The sequence below is a fragment of the Lynx rufus genome, unplaced genomic scaffold, assembly GCF_022079265.1.
Source record: "Lynx rufus isolate CCGP_SWC_20201006 ecotype Redwood Valley unplaced genomic scaffold, mLynRuf1.p SCAF_17, whole genome shotgun sequence".
Lineage (NCBI taxonomy): Eukaryota > Metazoa > Chordata > Mammalia > Carnivora > Felidae > Lynx > Lynx rufus.
Genome location: NW_025814831.1, coordinates 13,538,869 through 13,564,044, shown reverse-complemented (window position 1 = coordinate 13,564,044; position 25,176 = coordinate 13,538,869). Strand labels below are relative to the sequence as shown.

Genomic DNA, 25,176 nt, shown 5'->3' with positions numbered 1-25,176 from the left:
ATATTCATCTAGAGATAGAACGGAGGGAAGTCCACGGAGGGGCTTGAAGGACAGTAAGAGGAAAATTAAAGGTGGTCTCTCCAGCTTATGCAGTGAGCAAATTTCACAACTATCTATCCAGTTACTCACATAATTAGAAGACTTCAATGCCTCTCCTTCACCTGGAATGACATCTAACCCCCCAACCCCATCCCCGCGGGACTCAGAAGGCCCCACCCAACCTGGCTCCATGGTCTTGAATGACTTTTCTCCTCCTTTCACAACACTGAAGTCACTCTGGTTTTCCTTTGGTTTCTCAAACACACACCATGTTCCCATTGGCCTGGGAGCCTTCTACGTGTTGTCCTCTCAGTCTGGAAACTTCCCCCCACCCCTCTCTTCATCCGCATTCTTCTGTTCCCATCATAAGCATCACCGCCCCCGAGCAACCTTCCAACATCCTCCAATAAGGGCTCAACCCTCAGGAAAACACTCTCTTGATGGCCCATGCTCTTCTGCTGTCAATGACGTGAGTTCGAGATGTGCGTGGGTTCGAATGTCGTCTTCACTGCTCTATGGTATCCAGAGTGCCTTGCACATAGTAGGTTTTAAGCAATTGTTTGTGGGAAAATGAATGAAGGGCTCACCCTGCTCCAGCCCCTGAATACCTAGAATCTGCCTTGACCGATTGCTAACTTTGGAACCTTGGGTCTCAAATCCTTGACCAGTCCAGCTGAAGTTTGGCTTTCTTCTAGTTCTCTGATCCTGGCTCTTTTCTCCCATTTCCTGTCTTGGAGATGCCCATTCCCTCGTTTCCGCACCAGTAGAGCAAAGTTAGAATCTGACCCCAGAATGTGCTGTTCTGATTTTTAAATACAGGCACCCTCACTTTTCCAGAGTTCACCTTGCGCCGCTCCACTTTTAGGAAAGACCAACATTAGCCCTTGTTTTCCCTAACTGGAAGAAATCCCAAGAGGATGCCCACTTCCACGAGAAGAGGCAAAAAGTGAAAACAGAATCCAGCTTTGGTTTTGCAGTGAGCTGAGCCCTCATAGGGGCAGAGCACATCCCCAGCAGCAAGAAGGTCCCGCCGAACTCCTCCCCCTCGAACCGCACGCAGCATTCTCTGCGCCAAGATGCCAGAGGGTTGACCTGTGTGAGCAGCTGTGGTTTATCTCCATTCATTTTGTGCATCCGTTAGCAAGATATGTCGTAAGGCATCAGAAAAAGCCTAACGGAGGTTATTTTTGGGGTCTGGGAATGCTCAGAAATTTTTCCATAAAAATTAAGGGTAATTGCGTCTTTACGCCAGTTTGGCTTCCAAAAAGTTTCACAGGAACACTCTACTTTTGGATAGTGAGGGGAAACTTGTATTTGGATCCTTAAGAGGATCATATGCTTTTTAAAATTATTAGGATGTAAAACACTAATATTAACATTGAGATTGTATTAATCATATGTCAGTCTTTTAAAAAGTGATTCTGTATGTTCTCTACAAGGACGTGCCTATGTACACTAAGTGGTGGGCACCTGGGTGGCTCAGCTGGTTAAGCGTCCAACTTCAGCTCAGGTCATGATCTCGCAGCTCATGAGTTTGAGCCCCGTGTCGGGCTCTGTGCTGACAGCTCAGAGCCTGGAGCCTGCTTCGGATTCTGTGTCTCCCTCTCCTCTCTGCCCCTCCCCTGCTCATGCTCTTGCACTCTCTCTCTCTCTAAACACACACACATGCGCACACACACACACACACACACATTAAAAATAAAAATAAAAAAAAGACTAAGTGGCTTGGAAATGTCACACACACAAAATCCCAGGTACTTTTCTTTGACACAGAAAGTTCTACCATCCTTGTGTGGGATAGGGGGACTACTAGCAGCATTTGTTCCATCCTATCCAATTTCAGTCTTTACCTCCATCTCTGTGTGAGCTGCCCCACGGCACATGAAGTTGTTGGCTACGCGACAAGGTGCAAACCAATATCCCGATACAAATATAGTAAACAGATTTCAATCTGGTGGAGACACCTGTTTGGAGTAGGGTGAGTTTCTTCTGGTCATCTGAAATTGTTCCTTTTCTGGTTGTTAGATTTTGGGGGTTGTAAAATTCATAGTGGTCTTCAAAGACGGTTTTTAGCCCTAAAGGTAGCTTTAAAGGTCCTGGGCTCTTGCTGTGATCTTAGAAGTAAGCGTGGCTAAGAATACCACATACCCTGCCGTGCGGTATTTTGTGCAAGACGACCTTCGCTTCGCTAGATGTGTTTGTCCTTAGTACATGTGAGAAATGCCATGTAAGTGAGCAGTATAGACAAGCAGTATCCAGTGTAGCCCAGGACGTCTTTGATTACTCAAAGACGAAATCTTTGATACTGAAGGTGCTGACGTGATCAATCCTGTGTTTCTGAACTTGGGGCCTCAGTCAAGCCACCTTGGAATCTACCAAGGTATGTGGGCTCCTGAGGTATCGGAAAAAGATACACTCTATCTGGTACAGCTAAGAACACGACTCAAAAAATTTAGCATTTAGAACCCAGTGTGAAATCTAAATACATGTGAGGCAAATCAGTCCCTACCTGGAGTGTATCACTTTTCCCAAGTGGATGTTGCTGAATTTCTTGGTGTATCTACTTTCCTGAGGTTCATTTGTGGGGACGTACGCAAAAAAAACGACTTCTTTTAAAGTGATAAACTGTGGCGCGAGTGCAGTTTCGAAGCCCATGTCAGGAGGCTGGAGTAGGAAAAAAAGAAAACAGTGCGTCTAAACTACTTTATACTTCAATTAGGGCAAAATGCAAATATGAGATTTGTTTCCAGTTCAGGTCAAAACAGGACCGTTTTTGCTCATCAGTAGGAGTAATATTTCAACATGTTCTGTTTGAATATCCACGCATGTGTGAGGGATAATATCTTCTCCCGGTGCGGAGGCAAATTCTGGGGAGTAAGATTCAGTTTGGGATTCCTGTGACCTTGGCAGGAGCTGGAGTGGAAGAATGCACCGAGGCATGTCTTCCATTGTGTGCGAGGGGTCTGGAGGGGCAGATTTTGGAGCTCGGTTCTTACTGGAGTTGTTCTTTGTTTTTGTTTTGTTTTTTTTACAGGAAGGGGCTGTGGCATACAGCTCCTCACTTGAAAGCCGCTGCTCCCACCGCCACATGCCAGTGACCCCACGGCTGCCAGTGACCCCACGGCTGACCCCACAACCCCCCCTCTCCTGTGCTATAGCCTTTCTCATTTCTTCTGTTTCACAAGCCTTTCCCTATAGTCCACGCCAGCACCGCTGCCCCAATTTCTGACCCGTAGTGTCTTTCCAACACACTCTACTCTGATCCTGATCCTGTCCAGCTTGGGGAACTTTGAGGACCATCCCAAAGGGGGTGTTGTGGTTTGACCTCGTTGTTATGACATGGGGAGTGGGGGTGGTAGGTAGTGCAGACTGGTTGGGGGTGTGGCCATTCAACAGTGCCTCCAAGACCCATTTTCTGTCATGTCTTGTCCCCCTAGTGTCTTAAACTTGGGAACCCACTGAAGAGGGGAGAGAGTGGGAAACAGATGCCAGGAGAATAGACATGAGACAGAATCAGTGTCTTAAGGGCTCTCGAAAGGCTGAGAGTGCTTTAGAGTTCCAAACACCACGGGGTGCCTGGGTGGCTCAGTCAGTTAAGCATCTGACTTTGGCTCAGGTCATCTTGAAGTTTGTGAGTTCAAGCCCTACATCAGGTTCTGTCCTGATGGCTCGGAGCCTGGAGCCTGCTGCACATTCCGTGTCTCCCTCTCTCTCTGTCTTCTCCTCCCCGACTCTCTTTCTCAAAAAAACAAATAAAGATTAAAAACAATTTTAGAATTCCCAATGCCATTCTAGCCTGGGAGTGACAAGACCACCCTATGAAAAGTGTGTACAAGTTCAATGAAAGGCAACACGCGGGGCCTGGGACCTGCTGTCTGGGTAGATGTCAGTGGTGTGTGTGATTTGGGGTAGATTATTCAGCCTTGCTCTGCCTCATTTTCCTCATCAGTAAAATGAGGATAAGTAGCTGTTACAAAGATTTAAGAGAGCAGAGCAGTGCTCGGGACATAGAGCCACGAAAAAGCCAGTGGTGATCTTTATCCCGGGAGGATGCACGCACAGCTTGTCTGGGGGAGAGAGGTGAGTTAAAAAAAAAAAACCTATTCATTGGCTTTTGATTTTAAGAATGTAAACTTTCACATAAGAGAACTGAGACATTTCCTACAAATTGTGAAGTTAGTGAAAAACTGTGGAATCTGCTTTTTTGGCAAGTTCCACCCTCCCCTCATGTCATTTGATTTGTGTCTATGCAGAGCCCACACGGCAGACTAGCAACTACACAGAAAGTCATATGGCGGCATTTTACAGTCACAGGGAAGTTCCTGCCGCCCTCTCTAGGAATATCTTGGACAGGGAAAGCAAAGACAACAACCTTTCGGCCCCAGTCTTGGCCTGGTAGTTTGCAGTGATCTGTTGAAACTAGAGTCGGCCTTTATTCCATTTCCTTTAGGCCTAAGGGAAGGTTTTGTTAAGCCCCAGTGAACACAAAAACCTTGTTCTTTGCTGATACACTCAGGAAAGTTCATTTCATGACCGTGTGCCCAGTGATGAGTTCTTAGGCACATGCACCATCACAAGTGGCACATTATACATTAAAATTATTAGAACAACTCTTTGCACTGTCACCTGTGAGGAAGCCCTATATTAGTATCAGAAAAGGAAAAAAAAATAAAGGGGCAGGGTTAATATGAAAGAGGAAAGGTAAACCACTGGGAAAAATGGAACTCATATTTCTTGCTCATATTTCTTGGGAGGTAGAACACCAAACCTATCATGATCCTGGGTTGGAAGTAGTAGGTCTAAGTAATAAGCTTAGAATATCTGGTCATGTTGCTCTGAAGATAGTCTGGGTGGAGTTAAATCTATATAACCCTGAAAGGGACTGGGAAGAAGGTTTTGGAGATGTTCTCTGCTATCTGGAGGCTTTTCCTGTAGTCTAACAGAGCAAAGTGCATTAATACGAGTTTGTCCCAAGGAAAATACCTTCCTGTTTTCCCACAATTCTGTGTGTGGAATGTGGTATATGTATTCTTAAAGCAAGGTGAACAGTTTCAATGCATTATATCACTAACCTGTCCAAAAATACCTTTAGAATTTCCAAAGGCTGCAAATGACCCACCAGCTTCAAAATGGTCTGGAGTCAGTTTATGTATGAAACCCATGTGGTCATAGTATAATGTGAAGGTATCATCATTAATAGATCCGATTTTACTATATCTTCTTAATCCTACGAGGAAAGAAACAGAAGTCTCTTGATGTCGATATAATACAACTAGAGACGTTTTAATACCATACCTTGTAAAAAACAAACAAAAAAAAAAACCCAAAAAACTAAAAAACCCTTCACTTAAACTAAGGGGTGGAAGTAAGGCTTTGAGACTCCACAATTAGTAAAATACATGTTGGTCTTGGTTAAGTCCCTCAAAAGTCCTTTCGGGGCTCCATTTCATTACAGAACCTGTTCCCTGAAGTAGGTGAAGGCCAGAGTGAGGGTCACAGGAGAGATCTGGAGAAAGAGAAGTGAGCTCCCCCTGGTGGTGGTTCCTCTTCCTGATGCCAGGAGAATTATCTGCAGAGACCCCGGAGTCATTAGCTATCCTACGATGAATAGGTTGAACCAAATTTGGTGTCCTGTGTTTCTCTCGTGCCTTTAGAGAAACATGATGGGCAGTCCTGGCAGTAATCTGGTAGTAGCAAAGCATTCACCTAACTGAATGGACACTGGTCCAGAGAGAGAGAGAGAGAGAGAGAGAGAGAGAGAGAGCTGCCTCCCACAATCCCTGAATGTTGGTGTGCCCCAGGGCTCAATTTTTAGATCTCGTCTCTATCTCTGGAGATCTCACCCAGTTTTAGGATTTTAAATCCTTTTTTTTTTTTTTAAGTAGGCTTCACACCCAGCACATAGCCCAACATGGGGCGTAGAACTTGAGATCAAGACCTGAGCTGAGATCAAGAGTGGGACACTTAATTGACCGAGCCACCCAGGTGCCACTAAATCCATCTTTATGCAGATGATTCCCAAATGTAAACCTCTCATCCCATTCTCTTCCCTGAACTCCAGATTTGTATATCTGGCCGCCTACTGACCGTTCCAGATCCATGGCGGTCAGGCATCTCAAACCAAACTCATCCCAGACTGGACTCCCAACCCCCAGGCAAACTCCTCCACCCTCAGCCTTCCTCCTCTCCATAACGCCAACTGCAGTTTTCCTTTTGCTCAATCCAAAACCATGGTGTCATTCTTTCTTTTTTTTGTTTTTTTTTGTTTTAACATGTATTTATTATTGAGAGACACAGAAAGACAGAGTGTGAGCAGGGGAGGGGCAGAGAGAGAGGGAGACACAGAATCCGAAGCAGGCTCCAGGCTCTGAGCTGTCAGAACAGAGCCGGATGCGGGGCTTGAACTCACGAACTGCAAGATCAAGACCTGAGCCGAAGTCGGACGCTTAATCAACTGAGCCACCCAGGCACCTCCCGTGGTGTCATTCTTAATTCTCCTCTTCCTCTCACAGCCTGTATCGAGGCCATCAGCAAATCCTACTGACTCTAGCCTCAAGATGCATATAGAAGCCAACCTTTTCTCGCCAATTCCACCTCTGTCGCCCCGCACAAGTGGATATGATATGGGCAGAGGTTTACTGTGAGGAATTAGCTCATACAATTATGGAGGCTGAGAATTGCTGTGATCGGCTGTAAGCTACAGAAGCAAGGGCCTGAGAACCAGGGGATCAGATGGCATAACTCCCAGTCAGAGGACAAAGACATGAGGACTGAAAATCAGAAAGGCCCCTAGTTTAAGTCCCAGGCCAAGGACAGGAGAAGGCTTACGTCCCAGTTCACAGGCAGGCAGGAAGCAAAGGAGAGGATTCCATTTTCCTTCACCCTTTCGTTCCACTCAGGCCTCCAATGGATTGGATGAGGCCCACCCACCCACACTGGGTAAGACAGTCTGCTTTATAGAGCCTGCTGGTTCAAGTGCTAATCTCCTCGAGAAACACCCTCACAGTCACATTCAGACATAGTTTAATCTGGGCACTCCTTGGGGTGCCTGGGTGGCTTAGTTGGTTAGGTGTCTGACTTCAGCTCAGGTCATGATCTCACAGTTGGGGAGTTCAAGTCCCGCTTCAGGCTCTGTGCTGACAGCTCAGAGCCTGGAGCCTGCTTTGGATGCTGTGTCTCCTCTCTGTCTCTGTCTCTCTGTCTCTCTCTCTCTCTCTCTCTCTCTCTCAAAAATAAAGAATTTAAAAAATAATTAAAAAAAATATGAGGACCCCTTAGCCCAGTCAAGTTGACACAAAATTAAATATTACAGTTGCTAAGGTTCACTAGGCCATATTTCATCTATAAACATAAGATACACTTTCTTCACATTTTAACATTTTGATTGAGATCACTTCCGTAATTGCTGTGTCTTACAATCATTTCCCACCAGGTGGCACTCAAAGTACAGTGGTCACTTGGCCACACAGGCTTGTACTTTGTGCCAGCTTTTTATATTGCCCATCACTTCAAGTTTCCTGAAACACTGGTATAATATTGTTGAATTTTACCGATGCTTAAGATGCCTTCAATAATATTACATTATAATTTGGCACTGAAACAAAATTGTTATGGGCGCAGTAAGAGAAGAAAACAAAGCAGGGTATATATTTATCAGTAAGCGACACTGGAAGAATCACCACAATGTCACATTTTCTTGTACGACACCAAGTGTTTTATAGAACCTAAGAAAGAAAGAATCCGGGGCGCCTGGGTGGCTCAGTCGGTTAAGCCTCCGACTTTGGCTCAGGTCATGACCTCGCGGTCCATGCGTTTGAGCCCCGCATCCAGTGCTGGAGCGTGGAAACTGCTTCGGATTCTGGGTCTCCCTCTCTGCCTCTCCCCCACTTGGACTCTGTCTCTGTCTCTCTCAAAAATAAATAAACATTAAAAAAATTCTTTAAAAAAAAAAAGGAAGGAAGAATCGCACAGGAGATGACATTACATTATCTTTCGCTAGTGAAATACCACTCAAAACGATTACCCTATCACATACCAAGTAAGGCAATAATGTCACAGTAATCCAAGCATCACTCAGGAACACTGTTAAAACAGGGTGTTAAGGTTTAATTGGAAGTTTTTCTTTGTGGTAACAGAACAAAGTCATCTTATGATCAGTGAACCCCAGCTTTGACTCAATATAGCTTTTACAACATTCTTCTGTTGGCTTTGCATGTGAATTACTGGTGAAGTTAGTTGGCCCCAAATTCTTAGGTAATATTATTTTTCTCTGAAAGTTCTGTAGAAGAATATGTGCCTTTCATCGTGGCAGCAGAAAAAAATCCAAGGCTGACTTGATTTTTCTGTGCCTTTAAAGTTGATTTACATTTTCTATTTCAAATAATTCAGAAGTGTTTTGCTTTTAGTTAAAAAAATCTTATTGTCACTTTTGGTTTCCTGTATTGTTTTCTATTTTCAGTATTTATTCATTCACCCATCTGTCCACTCGTATCGGAGGGGACGTGCCAGGAACTGTAGAGATAGAGAAACAGAGACACCGCCTCCGTTCTTCACTGGAAATTCCTACAACTTTGTTTCTCAAGCATCTGTATTTATCATTTTAGATTCTTTCCACTTATTTTTTTTATTCCATGTAGACATGTTTCTTTATTTTTTTATTTTATTTATTTATTTATTTTATTTTTTAAAATTTACATCCAAATGAGTTAGCATCTAGTGCAACAATGATTTCAGGAGTAGATTCCTTAGTGCCCCTTCCCCATTTAGCCCATCCCTCCTCCCACAACCCCTCCAGTAACCCTCAGTTTGTTCTCCGTATTTTTGAGTCTTTTCTGTTTTGTCCCCCTCCCTGTTTTTATAGTATTTTTGTTTCCTTTCCCTTATGTGCATCTGTTTTGTCTCTTAAAGTCCTCACGTGAGTGAGGTCGTATGATTTTTGTCTTTCTCTGACTAATTTCATTTATCATAATACCCACCAGCTCCATCCACGTAGTTGCAAATGGCAAGACTTCTTTCTTTTTGATTGCCGAGTAATACTCCGTTGTATATATACCACATCTTCTTTATCCATTCATCCATCGATGGACATTTGGGCTCTTTCCATGCTTTGGCTATTGTCGATAGTGCTGCTATAAACATGGGGGTGCATGTGTCCCTTCGAAACAGCACATCTGTATCCCATGGATAAATGCCTAGTAGTGCAATTGCTGGGTCGTAGGGTAGTTCTATTTTTAGTTTCCTGAGGAACCTCCATACTGTTTTCCAGAGTGGCTGCACCAGCTTGCATTCCTAAGACATGTTTCTTTAGTTTCTATCTATACTTTGTCATAGTTCATCATTTATATTGACAATTTAGTTCCATTTTCTTAGGTGTTATTTTTACTGCTTGCAAAGTAATCTTATTTAGCCTATTTCAATCTTTATTTCATAATATGTGCTGTTGATTCTCTGTTTGCCTTTTCCTCCAGATACATCCTTAGACTTCCTCTTCCCTGTTTGCTACACTGGAAGGCTGACCTCTACGAACTGCAATACTTGTGCTCTGTTTCCAGAAGGCTTCTGATTGGGTTTGGCACTAGCAGGAGAGAAGAACAAGGGAAGGAGAGAAAAGTCTAGGTAGTTTTTCCCTGCCTTTCTCCCTACTTTAGTGATACAGTTCTGGCAGTAGCTTTGAGCCTCCAACACTATTCCTCTTATAGGACAGCCCCTCTTCCATCCCAGCTTTGACTGGGCTTGGGTGATGCTATTACCTATCTACTATCTATCTGTCTATCTATCATCTATTTATTTGCATTACCTCTGTTTTAAAATGTTTATTTATTTAAATGTTTATTTATTTTTGAGAGAGAGAGAAATAGCGTGAGTGGGGGAGGGGCAGAGAGAGTGGGAGACACAGAATCCGAAGCAGGCTCCAGGCTCTGAGCTGTCAGTGTGTAGCCTGACATGGGGCTCAAACTCACCAGCTGTGAGATCATGACCTGAGTCGAAGTCGGATGCTTCACCGACTGAGCCATCCAGGTGCCCCAAAATGTTTGTTTATTTTGAGAGAGAGAGAGAGAGAGAGAGAGAGACAGCGAGTGTGCACACACACACGCAGGTCGGGGAGGGGCAGAGAGAGAGGGAGAGAGAGAATCCCAAGCAGGTTCCCCGGTGTCAGTGCAGAGCCCATTGTGGGGCTCAATCTTATGACCTGAGTTGAAATCAAGAGTCGGATGCTTAACAGGCGCCCCTATTTGCATTGCCTCTTAAATCCGAGGACTGTAATGGTTTTCTCCCATTGCTAATCTCTGGGTACTTCAGTGTCATTGTTGGTTCCTTTAGCTCTGTCCACTGCTCTGAAAATCGTCTCCTTATAAAGGCTCTTCAGGTGAAACACTCGAGTGGAATTATATTTGCTGTCAGGACTAGAAGTGGCACAGTATTTTTACTAGAAACGTCCATGGAAAATAGAATATCCAGGCTGGATTCTGGGACGGAGTCGCTCACATATTCAAGGAATGCACAGATGACCTCTATGCCTGGTAGTTATCGTGACACTGGCAATCCACAGCAAGCAAGGGCATCACAGTTACTCAAAGTATTACTGTAGTGGCAGGGGATGGCGTGTCTGTGGACGGCTGCACTTTAAATGATCAAATGCGGTTGCTGTACCTAACAACGATGACAACTACAAAGATTTTTTCAAAGCTTTTCCCAAAGACGGTAGGGTGGTACGACTTTATGGATATACCAAAGAGCTTACAAACAACAACGACAACTCATGACCTTGAGTATTCAGCTCAAGGCCATAGTAGAAAACCTGACAGCTTTATGGGGAGAAAAGAACCTCACTTCATACTGCACACGAAAACAGAAATGTCACGTAGACCTATACAACCAACCTAGGACAATCTGCTAGAAGGAAACAGGAAAGGATCTTCATAACTTTGGGATAGGCAAAGATTTCTCAAACAGGATATAAGAACAAGTACTTGCCATACAAGAAAAGATGGATAAGCTGAACTTAAAAAAAAATTTTTTTTCATGTTTATTTTATTTTTGAGAGAGACAGAGCGTGAGCGGGGGAAGGACAGAGAGAGAGGGAGACACAGAATCCGAAGCGGGCTTCAGGCTCCGAGCTGTCAGCACAGAGCCCGACATGGGGCTCGAACTTACGAACCGTGAGATCATGACCTGTGCCACAGTTGGATGCTTAACTGACTGAGCCACCCAGGTGCCCCGATAAGCTGAACTTTTAAAAACCAATAATTTTGCCCCTCACAGGACACCATAAAGAGAACAGAGGGGCGCCTGGGTGGTTCAGTTGGTTAAGTGTCCGACTTCGGCTCAGGTCACGATCTCGCAGTTCGTGGGTTTGAGCCCCGTGTCGGACTCTGTGCTGACAGCTCAGAGCCTGGAGCCTGCTTCGGATTCTGTGTCTCTCCCACTCCTGCTCTGTCTCAAAAATAAATAAACATTAAAAAAACACAAAATAAAATAAGAAAAAAAGAGAAGAGAAAAGATAAGCCATTGGTTGGAAAAAGATGTTTGTAAGTCATATTTCTAAAAGAAGACTCATGTCCATAATACATTAAAAATTCAGAGCAATCAATCAAAAAGGTCATTCCAATAAAACTAGATTACAAAGAGGCTTGAGATAACTTACCAAAAATATATAAAAATTGGTCAATGAACATACGAAAATGTGCTAAACATTATTACTCATGCAAAGCAAATCTTCAGCAGATATGGTTACATACTGATCACAATGGCTTCCTGTTTAAAAGACTAACAACCTGAGTGCTGGAGAGGAGGAGGAGCAATGAGAATTCCTCCATGTTGCTCATGGGATAATAGATTGATGCAATTACTTTGGAGAAACGTTGATAGTACTTAACATTTTTTTCCACAAAAAGCCAAATAAACATACACTTTACGGTGCAGCAATTCTATTCCTAGGTATATGCCAAACAGAAACGAAAGCTCTGTCCAGAAAAAGACTAATACAAAAATGTTCATGGCTTCTCTATTTATACTCAGCACCCAATGGAAACAATTCAAATACCTACTAGAAGTGGAAGAGATATGGTATTAGGACAGTGGAAGACTACACAGCGGTGAAAAAGAACAAATTGCTGCATCAGTGTGGAGGAATATCACAGTCATAATGTTGACTGAGAAAAAAAATATATATGCATAATTGTATTTATGTGAAGTTCAAAATCAGATAAAACTAATCTATGGTATTAGAAGTCAGAATAATGGCAACCCTTAAAGGTATACTGATGGGAAAGTAGCGTGAGGGAGCTTTCTGGAATACTGGAAGTATTCCACATCTCACTCTGCTTTCCAACCCCTCCTAATATTACTCATAGCCATTTTCATTTATTTCATAATCCTGTGATGGCTGATCATTAGATTCTGAAATGCTATGTCACAACTGCTGTCTCAACGAATATAGCAGCAAATACACCAAGAAGATTAACCTGATACCAACAGAAATTGAATAAAAGTTCAAAAATGAGCTGGAAAAAAATTGGATATAGAATACATAAACGCAGTGGTGTAGTCCTGGAGAAACAGAATCAGAATTCTGTGGTCTCTCCTCATCGTTGAGTAAGGAAGAACCAATAAGGAGATTCTATGAAGGTGACACTGAATTCTGGTGGTGTGCATTGAGGACACAATACTGAGGTCAAAGAAACCTTGCTTTTTGAAGTTATAGCAGAAAGCTTCAGAAGACTTATTGCTTAACATCGTATCAGAGACCAGAAGAAACTGGTTGGAAACTAAACAGTAAAGAATGCTGACTTGTTAAAAACAAACAACAACAATGAATCCAGCCTCACTCTTATCTCGGGAATAATCAATGTTTTTCTCACTGTGGTTAGACCTGATCAGTTATCTCTAAGTTTAGCCCCAATTCCAAATTTACCCAATAATCTACAGAAGTGCCACTGGAGCACTGTTTGGGAAGACTGTATTTCTGAAGGCAAATCTCCTTGCCTATGAAGTTGTTGATTGAATTTCAGTTTTATTTTTTATTCAATGGATAGCTTCATCGTCTTATGAACACCTAACAAAATGGACCAAGACGTATGTATGAAAACTATAATCCCCTTTAAAGAAAACATGGGAGTAAATCTTTATGACCTCGGATTAGGCAATGGTTGTTTCCTTAGAGATGACACCTAAAGTGCAAACAACAAAAGGAAAAATAGACGAATTGAACTTCATCAAAATTAAAAATGTTTAAAAAAAAAATTAAAAATGTTTGTGAATCAAAAGGCACCATCAACAAGTCAAAAAGATAACCCAGAATGAGAGAAAACGCATCCAAATCATGTATCTGTTAAGGGACAAATATCCAAAATATATAAAGTTCTCTTACAACTCAACAATAAAAAGACAATTAACCCAACTTTAAGATGGGTAAAGGAGTTGATCAGACATTTCTCCAAAGATGTACAAATGGCCACCAAAAACATGGAAAGCTGCTTAACATCATTAGTCATTAGTGAAACGCAAATCAAAACCACAATGAGATACATTTTCTCACTCAAGTAATTAAAATAAAGAAGACAGACAATAAATAATAAGCGTTGGTGTGGGTGTGGAAAAATAAATCTCACGCATTGCTGGTGGGAATGTGAAACAGTACAGAGTTTGGCATCTCCTCAAACTGTAAACACAGAGTTACCGTATGACCCAGCTGTTAGACTCCTACACACGTACCCAAGGGAACTGAAAGCATGTTTCTACACAAAAATTTGAACATAAATGTTCATAAAAGCGTGATTCATAAGAGCTAAAAAGTGTTTAAACATCAAATGTCCATCAACTCAAATGTCCCAATAAACAAAATGTGCCATATCCATAAAATGGAATATTATTCGATCATAAAGAGGAATAAAGTACTAATAACCTGCTAGAACATGAGTAAAACCTCAAGACATGGGGGTGCCTGCGTGGCCCAGTTGGTTGACTGCCCAGCTCTGGCTCAGGTCAGGATCTCTGGGTTTGTAAGTTCGAGCCCCACATCAGTCTTGCTTCTGTCAGCGCACAGCCAGCTCTGGATCCTCTGTCTTCCCTCTCTCTGCCCCTCCCTCGCTTGTGTGCGCGCGCTCTCTCTCCTCATTCAAAAATAAACAAATATTAAAAAAAAAAAAAAGACCTGAAGATAAGAGAAATAAGCCAGTCACAAAAGGACAAAAAGTGTATGATTCCACTTATCTGAGGTCCCTAGAGTAGTCAAATTCACAGGGACAAAGGTAGTGGCCTGAGGCTCGGGGGAAGGAAAAATGGGGAGTTATTGTTTAGTGGGTACAGGATTTTAGTTCGGGAAGATGGAAAAGATCTGGCGGGAGATGGATGGTGTTGGTGGTGCCCAACAATGTGAATGTACTTGATGTCAGTTCATTGATGAACATGGCTCATTTAACACGGTTAAAATGCTAAATTTTGTGCTAGGTATATTTTGCCACAAAAATAAGTAACAGACAAAAACAAAACCACCAGCAACAATCAAAATAGGGAAAAGAACGATATGTCAAAACATACAAAAGAAAGTGCTAAGGGAAGCAAGAAAATTCTGATGTAACAGGTCACACCACTCTACACCCAGCCCTTTTAAGTAATACTGAGAGAAGGAAGATAAATCAACAAAATCCTGAGGACTCTCAGGAATATTCTCCTAACAAGAGAGAAGTTGACAATGGATAAGATGGTTCTCAAAGGAAAAAAATCAAACCCTCTTGAGTGTAGCCAGGTTTACCACCTTCCAAGGCTCTGTCCTAGCAGAACAAGTTCAAGTGCTACCTTGATGAGGTGAAGCAAACAGGTTTCAAGAATAACTCACCTACATTATCTTAGAGCAAATAGAAGATCTGACCGGTGCTACACACTTTTGTGATGAATTAGAGAGAAATAAAGGAGGATCGGAGATAGAAGGAGGAGAAGACATAGTGAGGGAAAAGGGGAAAAGAGGAAGGTGGGGAAGAGCAGAGGGGAAGAGGAATGAAAACGCGGAGAAGGAAGGTACTATAGCATTTAAAAGATATAAAAAATCCAGTTGAGACGAAGCCTGTCTCAAGATAAGGTAAAATATCCCCCATATTTTGCATCAAAAGACCTTAACAAGTTAATAGATTCAACAAAACAAGATCTCAAAGACCTAGTAATTGAATAACAAAATAAAATGAGAATGCAGATCATAGAGATGTAGACCTGAACAGAGAACCATGTTCCTTTATCATTCTAGGCTCCAAGACTGGTTAACAAAATTCAACTGATTTGGAAAAGATTGGGCATCTGTCCATAACTGTTCCTTTTGCTGCACAATAAACTGAGAGGAGCTATGTGAGCTTGGTCAACAAAATCACAAAATTAAAGTAGATTGAGAGTCATATGCCATTTATACAATGCCACCTCTTACAAATCATGTGATTTGAGTTGCATCAATTTGAAAAAGTAGGCTAACATTACCTACGTCAGCTGGGACGCTGTGAATGTTAAACGCTAAGCATTTGTGCTAAGCACAAATGTAGCTCAGTAAGTGGGAGTATATTATTGTCTATTGAGAAAGCAAAATATCACAGAAATTGTAAATGAGAGCTTAGCATGATGTTCCAGGATCCCCCTCTTTAGGGCTGTTCATAGGGTCCTACTTTAGTAGATCCTAAAACTCTATCACCCCCTGGAGGATTCTGGGAAGACTGTAGAGTAGGAAGTCCCAGGAATCTGTCTGCCGACAACAATTGCACTGGCAGAGTATATCTGATGTAATTACTTTGGAATTCTGGAGTCTATTGAAGGCTTGCAACTTCCAGAGTAAGGCTTGGATGGTAAATTATGGTTAATGTCAGCCTTTGGCAGTATTTACCCATCCTCTACTCAAGCCACCTGGCAGGCAGCTGTGCACATATTCCTGGGGCAGTTTATAGGAGCCAGGGTGGGCAAAAAGATCCCTGTCCTCCAAATATTGGGATCTGTGTTCCAATCTTTTCATGATAAAAACACTTAGACTAGGAATAAAAGATTATCTCAATATAATAAATGCCATTTATGAGAAATCCACAGTGAGCATTATACTCAATAGTGGAAGACTGAAAGCTCTTCTTCTAAGATCAGGAATGAGACAAGAATGTCTGCTTTCACCACTTCTATTCAACACAGTACTAGAAGTTCTAGCCAGAACAATTAGGCCAGAAAAAAAAAAAAATACAAAGCATCTAAATGACAAAGGAAGAAGTAAAATGATCTCTGTTCACAGTGATATGATCCTATATGTTGAACCCCCAACAATTCTACAAAACAAAGTTATAATAAACAAATTCAGCAAAGTAGCACAATATAAAATCAATACATAAAAATCAGCTGTATTTCAATATACTAACAATGAATAATCAGAAAAGGGAATTAGGAAAAAAATTCCATTTATAATATCATAAAAAAAGAATAAAATCCTTAGGAATTAACATAACCAAGGAGACTAAGGGCAACCCACAGAATGGGAAAAATGTTTCCAAATGTTTCATAAGGGATTAATATCCAGAATATATGGAGAACTTCTACAACTCAGCAATAAAAAACAAGTAATCTGATTAATAAATTGGCAAAGGACTTTAATAGAAATTTCTCCCAAGAAGATACATAAATGGCCAATAAGAACAAGAAAAGATGATCAATCATTAGGAAAATGCAAATTAAAACTATGAGATACTACCTTACACCCATTAGAATGACCACTATCAACAACAACAACAACAACAACAACAGAAAATAACAAGTGTTGACAAGGATGCAGAGGAATTAGAACTCTCTTATGCTGGCAGTGGGAATGTAAAATGGCATAACTACTATGGAAAAGAGAACTGCAGTTTCTCAAAAACTTAAAAATAGAATTACCATATGATTCAGCAAGTCCACTTCTGGGCGGACACCCAAAAGAATTGAAAGCAGGGTTTCAAAGAGGTATTTGTATACCTATGCTCATAGCAGTGTTATTCAAAATAGCTAAAACATGGAAGCAACACAAAGGTCCCTTGATGGAATGAATAGATAGGCAAAATGTGGTATATACATACAGTGGAATGTTCTTTAGCCTGACAAATGAAGAAAATTCTGACACCTGCTACAACACGGATGAATCTTGAAGACATTATACTAAGCGAAATAAGCCAGTCACAAAAGGGCAAACACTGGAAGATTCCACTTATATGAGGGGCCCAGAGTAGTCAAAACCATAGACACAGAAAGCAGAATGGGAGTTGCTGGGCTGGGGGCAGGGGGAAATTAGGATTTATTTTTTAAGGGATACAGAGTGTTAGTTTTATAAGAGGGAAAGAGTTCTGGAGATGGACGATGCTGATGGCTGATCGTTTTGAATGTACTTAATACCATCAAACTGTATACTTTAAAAGTGAGCAACACGGTCAACTTCATGTTATGTGTATTTTGCCACAATAAAAATATTTTTAAAAAATCCGTCACCCCTAACAGGTTTGAGACCTTAAGATTAGTTGATTAAAATGGCAGAATTTTTTCAGGTATCTTCTAATCCCTGACTCACATGTAGTGCTTACGCCAATTAAAGTGAATTCCTCACCTGCTTTCGTCAAGTAAACATTTCCACTTTGGGAAACAAAAGTAATATCTGAAGTATAAAAACTATGGTAAGTGTTCTTTATGATATCATCATGAAAGTCCGCTAAAAATTCGAAAGTGTTGCCGCCGTCGATCGAAAACCATACCTAAGGAAATAAAAAGATAAGAGCTCACTGAAGAGGCTGCCATCTGACCGTCAGCATTCGCCTATCAGCCTTATCTTCCTAGGTAAGCAGAGTCCTACAGCATGGCCTTCCCCATGTTCCCATGCATCCATCGCACGCACGCATGGCACGCACATACGTACAGACTCCTTACCCACTTCATCAACGCTCTGGTTCTTTCCTAGGGCCTGGATGACAGTGTATGTGGCCGAGTCACAGGTCTACACAGTGTGCATGGTGAATGTGTAAGAGAATGAAGGTATCCCATCATCTCCCAAGTGGGGTCCCTTTGATTCTAAAAGGATGAAATGTTGGGTGTACTTGGATAGGAAGGAGCGAGCTCACCTCATACTGACACGAGACTTTCATGTTCCAGGCATCCAGCCGATCTGGATGTGAACATGTTTTGTGTGGAAGAGGCCCCGGACACTTGCAAGAGGGTGTCCTGGGACCTTGGTAAATCCTCACGTATACTCCACCATAGCACGTGAGTGTCTCTATCCCCTCATCTTTCAGTTACGGGTTGCTTGAAGATAAATCAGATCCTGTATTGGATGAATCCTGCCTGGTACCTTTTTTAATAGCCTAAGTCTTATTCACATGAAGATTTCAGGTTTTTAAAGTTCTTCTTAAAAATGAATTTTAATGACAAGTTATACCTGAAAATAGGCTTTTCTTAAATTTAACATGTTGTAAATGCAGCTGAAGTCTCTTTGACCACCGTCCAAATAATTTTCCTTTTATACCTTATCTTAGATAATTGTGGTCTCCTCTATCCCTTCCCAGACTCCTCTCTTTTTTTCTTAGTTAATATAGCTAAGGGTTGATCAATTTTGTTGGCCTTTCAACTTTCAAAGAACCAACTCTTAGTTTTGTTGATTTTTCCTATTATTTTTGTATTCTCTTTTGCCTTTATCTCTGTTCTAATTTTTATTATTTCCTTCCATCTATTGACTTTGGGTTTGATTTGTTCTTTTTTATAGTTCCCTAAGATGTAAAGTCAGGTTGTTGATTTGAGATTTTTCTTCCTTATTAATGTGTGTGTTTGTAGCTATAATCTCTCCTGTTAGTATTGCTATTGGGGCGTCCCATAAATTTGGTGTGTTTTGTTTTCATTTTCATTTTAACATTTTTAAAGATGTTTTTATTTATTTTTGAGAGAGAGAGAGAGTTCTAGTGAGAGAGAGGCAGAGAGAGAGAGAGAGAGACAGACAGACAGAATCTGAAGGAGGCTCCAGGCTCTGAGCTGTCAGCACAGAGCCCGACGTGGGGCTTGAACTCACGAACCAAAAGGTCATGACCTGAGCCGAAGTCGGATGCTTAACCATGACCCAGGCGCTCCTTCATTTTAATTTTCTTAAGATATTTTCTAATTTTCCTTCTGACGACATCTATGACTCACTGGTTGTTTAAAAACGTGTTGTTTTAATTCCCATATACTTGTGGATTTTCCAGTTTTCTTTCTACTATAGATTTCTGGTTTTGTTCCATTATGATCAGAAAAAAACACTGTATAATTTCAGTCACTTTAAATGTGTTGAGACTTTTTTGTGGCCTTGCTTATGTTCTGTCCTAAAGAATTCTCTGTGTCTTTTGAGAAGCATTTATATTCTGCTGTTGTCAGGTGGAGTCATCTGATTATGTCTGTTAGGTCTAATTGGTCTACAGTGTGGTTCAAGTCTTCTGTGTTCTTACTTATCTTCTGTCTGGTTTTTCTATCCATTACTGAAAGCGGGGTATTGAAGGCTCCTACTGTTACATTGCTGTTTCTCCCTTCAATTCTTTTAAAGTTTGCTTCATTATATTTAGGAGCTCTGATGGCTTGGGGCATAAATATTTATAATTGTTAGATCTTCTTGGTGAATTGAACTTTTATTCTTATATAATGTCCTTCTTTGTCTCTTCCAACACTTTTTGACTAACAGTTTATTTTGTATGGTATTAGTATAGCCAACCTTGCTCTCTTTTGGTAACTATTTGACGGAATATTTTTTTTTCAATCCTTTTACCTTCAGGTTATGGGTGTGCTTAGATCTAAAGTGATTTTTCTTGTAGACAGAACATGGTTGCATCCTGAGAGTTTTTCTTAATGCTTTTTGTTTTTATAGATTCAGCTTATGTTTGTCTTTTGACTGGGGAATTTAATCCATTTACACCTAAAGTAATTACTGATACAGGACTTATTATTGCCATTTGGTTTGTGTTTTTGTGCGTCTTGTAGCTTCTGTTCCTCTTTTCCTCTCTTACTGCTTTCTTTAGCATTTCACTGATTATCTGTAGTGACATTCTTTGATTCCCTTATTTTCTTGTGCATATATCCTACATTTTTTTCTTTGTGGTAACCATTGCAATAAAACATCTTAAAGTTATAGCATTCTTTTAAATCTGATAAAAACTTAACTTCATTGTGGGCAAAAGCTCCTCTTACATAGCACTGCCTTCCCACTTTATGTCAATGACGTCACAAATTACATCTTTTTATATATTTATTAACATAGGATTATAATTTTAAAAAATGATTTTCTCATTTAAATTCTATACGAGAATTAAAAGTGAATTTATGCACCAAAATTACAGTGCAAGTACTAAATTTGTCCATGTATTTACATTATTGGAAAACTTTTAAATTTTCATGTGACTTCTTGATGTTATCTAGCATCCTCTATTTTCACCTTGAAGGAGGCTCTTCAGTAATTTCTTTTCCTTCCTTCCTTCCTTCCTTCCTTCCTTCCTTCCTTCCTTCCTTCCTTCCTGACAGGTCTAGTTGTAATGAACTCCCTCATCTTTAGTTTTCCTGGAAAATCTTAATTTCTCCTTCAATTTTGAATGACAGTTTGCCAAATGTAGTATTCTTGATTGACATTTTTTTTTCTCTCAGCACTTTGAATGTATTATCCCACTCACTTCTGGCTTGCAAGGATTCTGCTGAGAAATCCACTGATAATCTTACGGAAGTTCCAATGTATATAATGAGCCACTTTTTTCTCATTGCTTTCAAGATTCTTTGTTGACTTTTGACATTTCGATTATGTCTCAGTGTTGGTCTTTTTGGATTCATCCCGATTGGAATTCTTTAAGCTTCTTTAATTTGTACATCCATTTCTTTCCTCAGCTTTGGAAAATTCCAGTCATTACTTCTTTAAATAAGTTCTTCCTCTCTTTCTTCTCCTTCTGTAAGTCCCATAGTGCATAGATAGGTCTGTTTGATAGTCCTTGTAAGTCTCTGAGACTCTCTTCACTTTTCTTCATTCTTTTTTGCTTTTTGCTTCTCTGACTTGATGATTTCAAATAGTAAGTCTAACGTCCACTCCTCTAGTGAGTATTTCAGCTCAGTTATTGTATGTTGCAGCTCTAGAACTTCTGTTTGACCTTTTTTATAGTTCCTATCTATTTTTTATATTCTCCATTAGTTCATTATTTTCTTCATTTCTTTTAGTTGTCTAGCCGTGCTCACTTCTAGTTCGTTGAACATCTTTATGACAGTTGTTTAAAATTCTTCGTCAGGCAGCTCATAAGTCTGCATTTCTTTACGGTCATTTCCTGGGGTTTTATTCTGTTCCTTTGATTGGGCCATGTTTCCCTGTTTCTTTGCATGCCTTGTGATGCTATTGTTTTGAGACTTGGGCATTTGATTACACAACCACTTCTCTCACTGTTTATGGACTGGCTTCATGCAGACCTTTACCAATTAGACCAGCTAGAGGCTCTAGGACTTCTGCAGTCTCTTCCAAGGATGTGTTTTCTCTGGCTTGTGCTGTGTTTTTAGTTGTTTCAAGTTGCCTAAGCAGTTTATCCCTCTCCTTCCAGACACCCAGAAGCTCTTGCTGCTCCTGGCATGTGCCTGTAGAACTGCAGCTTTAAAGTGCCGCAGAGGTCATATCTGTTTTCAACAGTTTCCAAACAAGGCTGCCAGTTCCATCAGTGCTCTGAGTTAGGTGACACAGATTCCCCAGTCTGGCCAGAATGTTGGACACGCAGTTAATTATTTTGTTTCCATCCTGAGGGAGGATCCCCGGAGGGGGAGGCTTCCTCCAAGTGGTGCTGCATTAAGTCAAATAGAAGGAGAGTCATGGATGGATATGGAAAATGCTGTTAAGTCTTCCTATCCCTTTTGTTGGAATCTCTCGGGCTTTCGGTTGGTCTGGATGCTGTAGCTTCTCAAATGGATTCTGGAGTTCTTTCAAAGGTATTGTGGTCTGTATATTGTTGTATTGGTGTCTCTGGGGGGAAAGGGATGTCTCATGCTTCCTGCTCCGCCATCTTGGCAATGCTACTCCTCCTCCTTTACAGCAGTTTCCAAAAAATTCTGCCAGTTCCATCAGTGCTCTGGGTTAGGCAAGACTGAAACCAGTCCCTTGAGCCTCCCTCAGACAAGCCAGAATGTTGGATGCAAGGCCCACTCTTTTGTTTTTATCCCAAGGGAAGCTCCCTTGTGTGGGAGGTTTCCTCCTGGTTGTGCCATGCTAAGGTGGTTGGGGGTGGGGCACAGATGGGCAAATTTTCCTACCCCTTTTGTTAGAATCCCTTTTTGGTTTTATGTTGGTCTGGGTGCTGTAGCTAATCAACTGGTCTCTAGAGTTCTTGCAAAGGTACTCTGATCTGTATTTTGTAGCTAACTCACTGTGTCTATGGGAGAACAAGGGCCCAAAGATTCTAAATCTGCCATCTTGCAGAACCAGAATTCTTTTTAATGGAAGTGATGCTGTCTTTTTTAATGGTCACTGTTTTTTATGTCTTGTTTTAAGATGCTTTCCCTATCCTGATGTCAGAAAGGCATTTACTTATATTTTCCTGTAAAAGTTTTTATATTTAAATTATTAATCCATCAGGAGTTGGACTTGATGTCTGTGGCAACATTTTCCATATGTAACCAATGCTTCCCACCCTATTTTAAGCAATCTTTTATTTTCCCCTCAGCTGTGATGCTATTTTTGGCCTCGATCAACATTCTAGATGTGAATGGGTCTATTTGCTTTCTATTTCATTCCACTGGTCAGTTGGTCTGTTCCTGGGTCAAAACACATTCTAATTATGAAAACTTCTTAAAAACTGTTAATATCTGGTAGTACAAATCCCTCATCTTTATTCTTTTTTGGATGCATCTTGGGTGCCTGGGTGGCTCAGTTGGTTAAGTGTTTGACTCTTGATTTGGGCTCATGATTTCATGGTTCATGGGATCAAGTCCCACTTCAGGCTCTGTCCTGACAGTGCAGAGCCTGCTTGGGATTTTCTCTCTCTCTCCCACCCCGCATGCCCCTCCCTCCCCCCCCCCCCCCCCGCCACCCTTCCCTTGCTTGGGCTCTCTCTTGCTCTCAAAATAAATAAATAAACTCAAAAAACAACAAAAAAAGAAGTGTCTTGGTTATTCTTGGTCTTTCGTTTTTCCATATATACTTTTTTGGGGGGCTTTATTTAAAAAACATTTTTTATACTGAGGTAGAGTTGACATACACTATACGTGCTTTAGAATTAACTTAAACTCCACAACAAGCCTTGAGATTTTAACTAAAGTTGTATTAGATCTACAGATTAATTTAAGGAAGAAATGATATTATAAGTTTTCCTATTTACAAGTATGTTTTTATCTGTTTCTTCTTAAAGTTTTAAACGTCCTTCAATAAAGCTTATAATTTTCTACATATAAGTCTCAGAAATCTTTTCTTAGATTTATTCCTACATACTTTAAAATTTGTGTGTGTGTAGTTTTGCTTTGTTTTGTTTTTGCTGTTGTAAATAAGGTCTTAAAAATTATGCTTTCAGGGGTGCCTGGGTGGCTCAGTGCAGTTAAGCATCCAACTCTGGATTTCGGCTCAGGTCATGATCTCATGGTTTGTGAGTTTGAGCCCTGCGTCTACCTCTGTGCTAACAGTGTGGAGCCTGCTTGGGATTCCCTCTCTCTCTCTCTCTCTCTCTCTCTCTCTCTCTGTCTCTGTCTACCCTTCCCTGCTCATGCTCACTCTCTCTCTCTTTCAAAATAAATAAACTTTAAAAAATTATGCTTTCAAATTTGCTGATCATGAGCAGAAATGAAACTGACTTTCCCTTCCACTGTTTAACTCTTTTCCTCTTTTTAATAATGTGTATGTACCTTTTAAGTTTTCTACATAGGCAATCAGATCTTCTGCAAGTAAATAGTTTGTTTACATTTTATTACTCATGCCTTTGATTTCTTAATTTTTTTTTGTCTCACTGCATTTCCTTCTGTACACTCTTTTACTTCCTAATCACCTCTTGATAAAACTCCAACTGTGTTTAAATACAACTCTCTGTCTTCTCCGATGTGTGTGGACCCCCACAACTGACCACAGAGAAGAATGTACAATAATGCTGAACTGGTAGCACTTGGAATCCATGAGCACAAAGCCCAAGCAATTGTACTGCCTTCTCTCATCCGTCAATCCACTCTCCCGCTCTCGTAGGCAACTATCTCTCTCTGTTGTCTCTTTCCTCAAACCCCCAATGCTCCTCCACCCTCATGCTCAAACAATAACTTTGGTTTTTGTGGAGAAAATAAAAGATAAATTTCCACCCCCTTCCATTACCACATCTACCCACTTACCAGCTCTGGAATCCAAAAGCCCTCCCTTCTTCCTGGTACTGTATTTAGACATGTCGCTCCAGCAACTTTTCCCTCTCTCACCCGCATCACCAGTCTTTCCCTCTCTACTGAATAATTCCCATCCACATAGCCTAATTCCTTCTGTCTCTTCCTCTTCTCTCTCTTTTTAAATTTTTTTAATGTTTATTTTTGAGAGACAGAGACAGAGCACAAGTAGGGGAGGGGCGGAGGGAGGGAGACAAAGAATCTGAAGCAGGCTCCAGCCTCAGAGCTGTCAGCATAGAACCTGACAGGTAGGGGGCGGGGGGTGGGGGTCGAACCTACAAACCGTGACACCATGACCTGAGCCCAAGTTGGACACTTAACCAACTGAGCCACCCAGGTGCCCCTCTCCCTCTTCTCTTGACCTCCCTTCCTCCTGCTACCATTGCTGCATTTTACTGCTCTCCTTTTCAGTAAAACTTTGCAAAGGATTTGTTTGTATTCACTCTCCTAATTCCTCTGCTCTCATTTTCTCTTCATTGGGCCTTCTATCTCCCTGATCATCAGAACGATGCTGTTTTTTACTTGACGTATAACCACTCAGCATAGAACAAGAGAATGATTTACACCTACCCTAGAGCATGAAATGTCATGTGTACTCACCTGATCACCATAAGCATACAGAAAATGGCTTCGCGGATGGAATACCATTCCCACAGGAGATGAAAATGATGAAGGAAATACGAAAAGTGGAAATTTTGGTTTTAATCCTGGTTTGTTATTTTTTAGGGTGCTCACAGAGACAGTGGTGGTTTTCTAGAAATAGATTAAGCATGAACAAATCATAAG

At 41.1% G+C, this 25,176-nt stretch overlaps 1 protein-coding gene across 1 annotated transcript in view; it reads right to left on the bottom strand.

Moving 5' to 3' along the window:
* The window catches only part of CATSPERB (cation channel sperm associated auxiliary subunit beta), a 103,090-nt gene that overhangs the window by 37,884 nt on the left and 40,030 nt on the right, over positions 1-25,176 (bottom strand). The window contains exons 13-16 of the mRNA XM_047079922.1: positions 24,991-25,143; positions 17,624-17,768; positions 5,112-5,266; positions 2,549-2,703 (exon numbers count right to left, since the gene is read on the bottom strand). Of these exons, the coding sequence (XP_046935878.1) occupies positions 2,549-2,703; positions 5,112-5,266; positions 17,624-17,768; positions 24,991-25,143 (608 nt within the window). The remainder of the gene's footprint in view (positions 1-2,548; positions 2,704-5,111; positions 5,267-17,623; positions 17,769-24,990; positions 25,144-25,176) is intronic.